This window comes from Anser anser, assembly GCF_964211835.1.
Source record: "Anser anser genome assembly, chromosome: Z".
Taxonomy (NCBI): Eukaryota; Metazoa; Chordata; class Aves; order Anseriformes; family Anatidae; genus Anser; species Anser anser.
In genome coordinates, this window is record NC_139723.1 from 74,261,074 (window position 1) to 74,270,755 (window position 9,682).

The window sequence follows — 9,682 nt, forward strand, 5'->3', positions numbered from 1 at the left end:
GATTATGTGCCTAAACTGAGCAGGTCACTCCTCCTGCTGTTATTCTTTCCTTTTGTATTTTAGCACAAGAAAATCATATGTCACAGTGTTTTAGTAATACACTCATCATCTTACACTGATAATATTCAGTCTGGTTTTGAATAATTCTAAAGATGTTTTCTTCATGTTTATAGCAAGCATGGTATCAACATGTTTGCCATACACCACACTGAGACATGTGGCCCTCCAAACAATATTGGAAGCAGAAACCACAGAACATGAACAAAGTTGATCACTCAGTGCTTAAAGCTCGTAACCAACTCTTAGGCATTGCTGGTAAAAAATAAACTATACTAAGTAGACTATTCCTGTTCTGAAACAAAATGATAAAAATAAGGATGAAAGTCAGGCTGTTACATTTTTCTGAGTCCTTATGGGTAAATGCATAGGTAACCACATATCAAAGACTATATCTATTATCAAAAAAAAAAAAAAAAGCTTCATATATACACATATATATGTATAAAGGCCTATAAAAAAATAAAAATGCCAAACAAATATCTTGAAATTTTATTTTCCCATCAACAGATAACAATGGTGTATTTTCTCAGGAGTTTACTATCCAAAGCTTCCCATCTTCAATGGGAACCACAGGAAAATTTTCATGCTACTTGAAAAATGCTCTCCTTGATGTCTCTTAATCTCTTTGCTTTATCTGAGACAAATTTCTCTCTCAATGTTCCTTTGATACAAAATGCAAAACTGAACTCTTGAAGGAGCAGTTCACGTTATACAAGAAATAAAATTCAAGGGGGGCTTGTGGAAAAATGGAAATTTGTCAGAGAGAAAAACCTCACAAGCACAGATATATAATGTACACACACACAGAGGCACTCATGCACAAAGATTAAGGTATAAAGAGGTCAAAGTTGACCATATGGCACGCAACAGATGTGCGGGCTGAGGACAGGGCACATCAACCAGGGCTTCCCAGCCAGTCGGCCCCCAGCACATACTGGTGCCCACATGCCAGTTGGTCCTCTCCAGATGCAGGACTTCGCATTTCCCTTTGTTGAATTCAATGAGGTTCCTGTCAGACCATATCTCCAACCTGTTGAGATCCCTCTGAATGGTAGACACCATCAGCCAACTCCTCCCAGTTACGTATCTTCACCAATTTGTGGTGGTTGCACTCTGTCCCACCACCTAGGTCATTCATGAGGATATTTAACAGTCGGTCTTGCCAGCAAAAAGTGAGGTGAAGTCATTGTGCGTCTCAGCCTTTTGCATGCTCTTTGTCACCAGGTCTCCTTCCATCCTCATTTTCCCTACACTTCATTTTGCTGCTGAGACAACTATAGAAAGTCTTCCTGTTGCCCTTCATGTCCCTCGCCAGGATGGACTTTGGCTTTCCTAACCCCAATACTGCATGCTCCAACACTGTCTGCATTCCTCCTGGGCCACCTGACCCTGCTTCCACCTCTTGTATGTTTTCTTTTTATGCAAGTTTCCACCACAATGATGTCCTGTCTGCACATCCTTACTGGTGTACATACATTTGGGATGGGCCACACTCCCACCCTATTTTGCTGGTTTCAGGGTCCCACATCTGCTTTTCTTGTCAACCCGACCCTCCACTTCCTCACCTGTCTATGGGGCCGCATCTTCTCTCCCTTGTCATTCCTAGTTTGAAGCCCTACTCATGGGGATGTCCAACCTTCTGGCAAAGACGCTTTAGGATCATTATGCAGTGGTAGCTACCTGTGACTTGCTGCCAATGCACAGAAGTTATGGTGTGGGTTTAGTGCCAAAAGTTAGTAGGTTATCACTGTGGATTGGCAGCAAGTCATAGGTAGATATCACTGCATAATGATCCTAACATGACTGGAGAAGTCAGCCCAAGTGCAACTGTGATTTTATTAAAGGCTACAGGAGGACAGGTCAGGGAACAAATGTAGCATCTTCTCAAGGAGCAGGAAATCATTCTCCAAGTCAGTTCCTCCATAAAATTCAGGACAATTTCACTATCTTTTGCAGACAGTAAGTCTCTCCATAAACTATTTTTATAAGTGAAAAATATATATATATACTTATATATTTATTTATATATTTATATATTATATATATATAATATATATATATATATACATATTTGAAAATATTAAGTGACTAAAATGGAGTTTTTTGTTGTTGTTGTTTTTATTTTAACCTGAATCCCTGCACTAACGTAGCACTAGGGCACAGCCATATATCAGAAGAACCAGAAACAAGAACTGGTATGTGAAAGCAGGGAGAGTGACTGTGAGGGACAAAACCTTTGCTGCAAGAGACAATCAGACATGGAAATACATCCAAGTATAAGAGGAGACCAGCACCTCAAGCAAACAGCAAATGACCCATGCACAGCCACAATGCCTACAGAACTAATATCTAATACTCTCAGCTCCTCTCAAAGTGCTCCTTGTTCTGGTGGTTTCCACAACTTTTATACTCAAGTCCTTGGCCCTAAACCTCACCAGAGCAGCTGCCTCTCCGCACAAGCTGTGTCCTTCTCTTGGCATTATCTGGTTCAAATGCATCTTTCTTTACCCTTTTCTGATCATTTTAAGCATTGCCCAGTCCTTTGTGACTTTCTTCCCCTAATATATTGCAGATTTCTTTTTTCACCATTCCTATAATCAGTATGCCTTACTACTCCACAGATGTAGATGGCTCAAACATTCTCATCTCAGGCTACCAAGCCAAGTCCATTAACCTATATATGGAGATAGTTGCAGTTCTTGACCATAGACCTCCCCATACCATAGTGCTGCCAGTACGACTGTTCAGTTGAAATGAAAACAGCAGCAACCTGCATGAAATGGGATCACGTAGGAACAGGAACGTCATGAAACAAGAACGTGAGCTAAAAATGCCAGCAGGACACTGGTCTCCATGTACATGGCTGGAGTACCAGCTGCAAAACCACCAGCTCTTAAAATACTTATCTTCGTAAAAAGCCTGCTTATTTTTAGAAAGATGTCGCCTTCTCCTGTGATTATCTAGAAAGCAGGATATGAAACAGAACTAACATTTCTGTTCCAAGTAACAAATCCTGGCTTCTGGTATCTCTAATTATATCACGAAAGTTTGTGTCCTAGACACTAATTTTCAATCATTTGCAGTTTATGGCCTTTGTTCAATTTTTTTTTCCTAAAATGATCTTCTAGCTGAAATTTATCATGTAAGCAGGAATTTAATTTGAGTGAAATTCTCTATAATCTTTGCCCTTACGTTTTTTTTTTCTTTCTTTTCAGAAGATTTTTAAGCTCAGCAATACAAAGCTGGTCTCGGTTTATAACTTTATAATGTGCAATAATGCCTCTGACACATCAGAAGAATTGGAATAATTTCTGTATTTGAAAGGTGCATGCTCAACATTCACAACATGCTCATTTCCCCTCATTTTAGAAAGGCAATTCAAATTGCAAGTTCCAAACGTACACAGATGTTGAAATTTGACTGCACCATCATCTTCACAGGTGTCAGAAAATTTAAGTGACTTAAAAAATCATGAGAGGTGTGCAGGATAATTTGCCTTGGGATTCTTCCAGCCTTGGAGATCTTTCTCTGTGAGCTACACCAGCTTCACTATCCTCTGAGGACACTGGGAAACTCAGTGTTCCCTTTTCAGAGCTATTGCTTTTAACACAACTGTTATCTGCACTGTTTCAAAGGTGTTTATTAACACCAAGGTATATTAGAAGATAACCTATCAACACTTGGCATGTGAATCACAAAAAGCCAGAATGTGATAGCACCTTGTCATAGTTCATCTCTTCCAGGTCTAAAAATTATCCAGGATAACTTTTGGCAATGCTTGAATGAAAGATCTTCTTAAGAAAACAAAGCCAGTGCCTTTTGATTGTCCAATTACATGTCCAGCAAGTCACTGACAGAAAAAATGGTTTTCCCCACAGCCCACTAGCTGTCCTCTTCCTCTTGGATAAAATGTTCCCTGGGTCAATATTGTGTGGATCTCTTTCATTTCAAAGCCAAAATCTTTAAGAGCATTCCCCACGTGCACTCCTTACTCCTGGGTGTAATTACATGGTGCTCTGTAGAAGAGCTGCCATGAACCTGGTGTATTTCACACTACGCACTTCTCACCTGGAGGGTATTATGGATCACCACACACCATATCATTAGCTAGCTTTGAGTTAGCTAACTGCTTCAATGGAGCTTTCCCCCTAAGCCTCCAATTTTCAGTGGCTTATGCCGTCCTGAAGCAGTTTCTTTCAAAGATGAGCTCTGCTGTGATTTTTCTCAGCTCAGAGACCCTGAAAAGTCTGAAAGAAAAAAAAAGAACGTTCACATTTTCTGTATCTTGGTTGTTCACATTTAGGAGTTATGGGGATTCTGTTTTATATGAAAGAACTAGTTTGGTTTTCATGTGCAAGTATCTTTACCAAAAATAAAAAGGAAATCAATTCTTGCCTGTTCTTAGCCAAAAGTATTTCCTTTCAGTTGGAATTAATTGTGAAGAAAAGGCTTTTGGTTTTTGTTTGCTTTTTATTTATTTATTTATTTGTTATTCCCAGAAATAACATTTGTTTGCACAGGAAAAAAAAAAAAAAATAGGAAATTTGAATCACGATCACATAGTTAACATAGTCTCCTGCATGCCTGTGGTTTAGGAAGTCTTTTATTACATTATCACAGACCATTGCTACACATTCACCAACAAACAGGGGACCAAATTTTGCACTTTAATGTATAAAATAATCAAATTATTGACAACTTCAAAGGGGCGTATGCCCTCAGTTATAGGCTGAGCCCAATATAAGTTTGATCTGAGGAATGGGAAACTCCCAGGAATACTCTGGGCTAACTGATGGGTTTGTGGAGCACTGAAGAGACCTCATCCATTGAAATTTTCTGTGCTAATACAACAGGGTGTTCTCCTGCTCCTTGGGATCTCTCAGATGACTGGTACTCAGAATCCCTCCCATTAAGTTTAACTTTAAAAACACAAATCTGAGCATTGTATGCGCTCACTCATAAAGAGATATACACGATATATAGTGTGCCCTGCCTAGTCTAGTGTATCTGTTATTAGTGTAATTTCCATGCATCCTCCAGAGAAAAAGAGAGTTTTTTTCTGCAAGACACACTGGAAGATATGGAGACACTCACCTACACAATATTAGTAAGGTAATAATATTAATTAAGCCTATCAGCCTCGACTAAGATTGGGGTATAGCTGTGCTGACCAGCATATAAAAGTCTTCTTACACTTTAATGTGGCATGTCTGGAAAAGGATAAAAGTGCAAAATCAGTATAACTCCACTTTTAAAACAGAAAGCCTGGCCTGAGAAGGACGGGCAAAGCCTCAAAGTCCCTGGCAGCCTCAGGACAGGATGATTTCCCAAGGCTCGCTCTAGTGCCTTAACTCCAACATCACCCCTCTTCTCCTAAGGTTGGGGGAAACTCAACCTCTGGTACAGGTATAATTTCACCAATTTTAAAAATTCTGTTACTTAATTTTACCTTTCTGAGTAGGAGGCTGTACAGTAGTTTCAGAGGCAGCATCAGCAAAATGCTGCTAAAGAAACACACTTACCAAAAGTTTCCTCTTACAGTGGAAGATAATGATTTCAGGATGGACAGAACTGAACACACTGTGCTGCAAATAAGGCTAACTAAAATCAGAAGGCATAATTCAAAATGAGTGACTAACAGTGGCATACAAAGGAACACGCTAAAGTGAAATAATTTTGTGCTTTCCCAGTTAAAAGGTTATTTTCTTTCCCAAAGGCCATTAAGAGAATGCTGGTAGCTCCCAAAGAAACACGTTCACAAGGAGCTGGTGGGATCAATCAATGTTAGCAAGAATTACCAGAATACAGGCCACAGAGTTACGACTGCAAGTCCAAGCAAAATGAAAATGTCACACAATGTCGTGACACTACTTGTACAAACACAATGAACACCAAATCCATACATAATTATTTTTTGTTTGAATTTATTGATGTTCAAGACATTGAACAGTGTATTCTGATAGCACGTTTTGACCTATGTCTGAAAAAATAAAAGAATGATATTAATCTCCCCCCAGATATATTATTCATGTCTTCTTTATTGTTTGTACCTCACAGATATACACTGTCTCTGTCAGCTCTGCAGCCCTAGCATCAGGAATCATCCCTCTTCAAACTCATTCCTTTTCTTAAAGAGATTTTGGATTCAGCAGTAGGTCAGCCTTATCCTTACATGCTTTACATGCGAGATTTAATAAGACAGAGATTTACAACCCATTCTAATATTGTTCCCCCAAATTTATTATATTTTAAAAAGTAAAATAAAAACCTTCTTTCCTAAAGACAGATATATTTTCCATATGTGTAGGCCTGATTTTCAAGGTAGCCTGACCTATTTTGATATCTAAATAGGGCTAGATTTTCAAAAGTGTTCCATATCCAGCAGCTCTTATTATAGCCAGATTTTCTAAAGAATTCAACTACTTCAGTGCCAAATTTTCTGGAAAAAAGTCGTATACTGTACTGCTGACCTGGGACCTGAGCCCTTTCAAAAATCTGGCCCTGATATTGAATGCTACGCTCTTGTAAAGTCTTCTTCAGACTTTAATAGGTCTGATTCTTCCTGCATTTACACACCTAGTCAACCAGTATGGACATCTGAGAAACTGCTACAAGCTAGGCAATTCAAGCCCGAGCTTTGTTTATATTGATTGGTAAGCATAATAATAACAACAACAACAACAAATCTCAAAGCATTAGATATGAATATCTTATTTACTCCATGCAGACCAACTCATGGGTTTTAATATTTTATAGGGCTTTGGAACTTTACACTCTGATACTAAAGAAGTATTAACACAGCATAGTGCAACAAGTTCATGCAATGAGCATCCATGGGAAGTCACTTAAGGAGTTGGCTCTTTCCCCTATAATTCCCTAAAATCATAGAATCATTAAGATTCAATGATATATGTTTATATCAGTAATAGTGTTACACATTGAAGGCTAGGTTTAGGCTTTTCAGCGTTCAATCAGTTGATTGAAACTTGAAACAGAAAAATCTGTGGCTTTGCAGAAGGCAAAATAAAAAACAAAACAAAACAACACAAAACAATTTAAAAGCAGCAGCATGAGTGCCAGCTTCTGGGAGAACAAGATTTAGAGAATCCCAGCCTAATCTGTTCCCAACTACGCTGCTCACCACACAGTGTCTAAGGATTTGTTTTAAGCCCTTCCCAAAGTGTCTGGCATACCATTTTCTTGTCTCCAGCAAATGTATCATGTAACTGTAAATAAATGTTCAAATGAGTTTAACAGTCATCAGGATGTTTCAAATTTGAGCACTACAGCTTTTTTTCCTGAAGTTTAATTTAACAAGCTGCATTTATGGCAATTTTCCTATATTATTTATTTTTAACTTCACTAATACATTTCTCACTCTGCTGCTTTCTTGGGATTACAAAATTGATCTTTGTAAACTGAGCTCTGAATGAAAAATTTGGAAAATGGAGATGCATTAGGCTACCTTTTTTCTTTTGATGCACAAGACCTGCCAGCCAGCTCACATTATTGGAAACGAACTGGTTCTATCGCTCCTTTCTTGATATGACCTTTTGCTTGCACATCAGATACAACTTCTGTGCAAGACCCACTTCCACTGCTATTAAAAAGGCAAAGTGAAAGGGGGACAAGAAACATTTAAAAACTTTTTATTATCTAATCTCTTCTTCATCCACTACTTTTGGGTGTGTGAGTAAATGACGGTTCCCTCCTGCTCTTGGCTGTCGAGCGTATGACAAGCTGCAGGAACAAGACAGAGACGTGGGTTACCTTGAGCTACACCTGTTCTCTGTGCTTTGACAACGACATTACACAGCACAGACCCAGACACGGGATTTAGGGGAGCATGTAATTCCAATAGCCCTTGGCAGAATGCAGATGGGATTTAAATTATACACTGCTGCACAGAAGCTCTCTGGGAGATTTCCCTCTTCAAATCTTGCTACAAGTGGATCTTAAAATGTTTGCACAGGTTTTGAAAAATGCTTCCAGGTAAAACTGACTACTTCTTATATGGAAAAACAGATAGAAAATGGATAATTGAATCGATCAAAACCTGAAAGAACATAAGTTAGGAAAAAAAAATAATATGTAGCTAACAAAAGTAAGGTACACACAGCGCTGGTGTATTAATTCATCTCCTCCATAGTACTACAACTAATTTGTTTCCAAGCTTTAAACTATTTTAATTTAATGCACAGGAATACAATTCCACCAGTTTTGTCCTGGTGTGAAGCAAGTAGACCAGTATGTTAGAGAAATCTTTAAAAATATTTACACTTTTCCACCCCCATCTCCACAGATCCAATATTTTAATGCAATCTGCTAATCGTCTCATTCACAGCTACCATCCACCTAATTTCCTCAAGTACTTAATGGTAGCTATTATGATCACCAAGGATCATGGGACTAGATCCCTAGGAGACAAGGTCAGACCAGTAAAATTAGCCATCTGTCCAGTGAGGACTTTAAGCTCAAGGCTGCATTTAAGTATTAAGTTTTCAACTGTACGGGTATATTTTTCCCCCGAGAGCAAGAGAACACACAAAGCTGATTCTAAGAAAAAAAAAAAAAAAAAAAAAGCGACAGAAACGTTTTATCACAGAAAGGGGCTCACCCTGAAAACATTTTGACAGCTAAGGCAACACGTACTAAACTTGCTAAACTTTCCATCGGGCTGCTCCCGCTGAAGGCAGCGACACAAACCAGCGCTGACCCCTAGGTTAGTCCCTGGCGCTGCGCACAGCGACTTCGGGGCGTGCAGAATGCCCAACTTTCACCACGCTCCGCGTCCCCCCTCAATTTAACCTCACAGGCTGCAGGCTGCAGGGGCTGTGGCGGCTGCCCAGGGTCCGGGCTTTTCACTTCTGTCCGCCGAGGACCGCGCATCGCCCCGCTGGGATGCGCGACCCCGAGGCGCGGGGTACCTGCAGGTCTGGGTGCACTTCTCGCCTCCCTGGCGTTTCCTCCCACTTTTGCCGCTCCCTGCCTCGCATCCTTCGCTACCCATGCCGCAGCCTCGCTGCCCGAGACCGGAGGCCAGAGGCAGAGGTCCTGCCCGGTGCTTCAGGGACCAGGACGGACAGACGGACGAGCACGAGAAACTTATCCCCGCAGTGCGCTCCCGCCCGGCCCCGCTGGCGTCCCGGCGGGGAGGGTGCTCCTGGGGGGGGGAAGGATGCTCCGAAGTGGGGGGACTCTGCTTTTAAAGGGTGGCAAAACTTCCCGAAGAAAGCGAGCACCTGGGCAAACGGACACCCCAAATCCGCCCTCCCCTCCGCCTTACCTTGCCGGCGGGGGATGCTCCTCCGCGGGGCGGCCGCGCAGCCGATGCACGAAGCCAGCAGCAGCAGCAGGGAGGCGAGGCGGCGGCAGGGGCAGAGGCAGGGTCCCGGCACCTCCATGTGCTCCGCGATCCCCCGCCGCCCCCCGGGCCGGGGGCTGGGGGCCGGGGCCGGCGTCCCCCCTGTGCTCGGCAGCCGGGCGGGGAGCGGGGCTGGGGAGGGCGCGGCGGGGCTTTTACCGAGCCGGGAAGGGAAGCGGAGGAGGAGGAGGAGGTGGAGGAGGAGGAGGAAGAGGAGGAGGAGGCGGCGGCTGGGTACGGCGTTTTGATGGGATTACA

General features: G+C 41.7%; 1 protein-coding gene across 4 annotated transcripts in view; it reads right to left on the bottom strand.

The window, feature by feature from the left end:
- Positions 1-9,649, bottom strand: part of EGFLAM (EGF like, fibronectin type III and laminin G domains) — a 78,246-nt gene extending 68,597 nt beyond the window's left edge. For 2 of the 4 annotated variants that reach the window (XM_083818483.1, XM_083818480.1), the window contains exon 1: positions 9,347-9,648. In XM_083818483.1, the coding sequence (XP_083674609.1) occupies positions 9,347-9,464 (118 nt within the window). In that variant the 5' untranslated portion in view covers positions 9,465-9,648. Of the gene's footprint in view, positions 1-9,346 lie in introns of all 4 variants that reach the window. The other 2 variants (XM_083818481.1, XM_083818482.1) reach the window with 2 other exon arrangements.
- Positions 9,650-9,682: the final 33 nt, after the last annotated feature.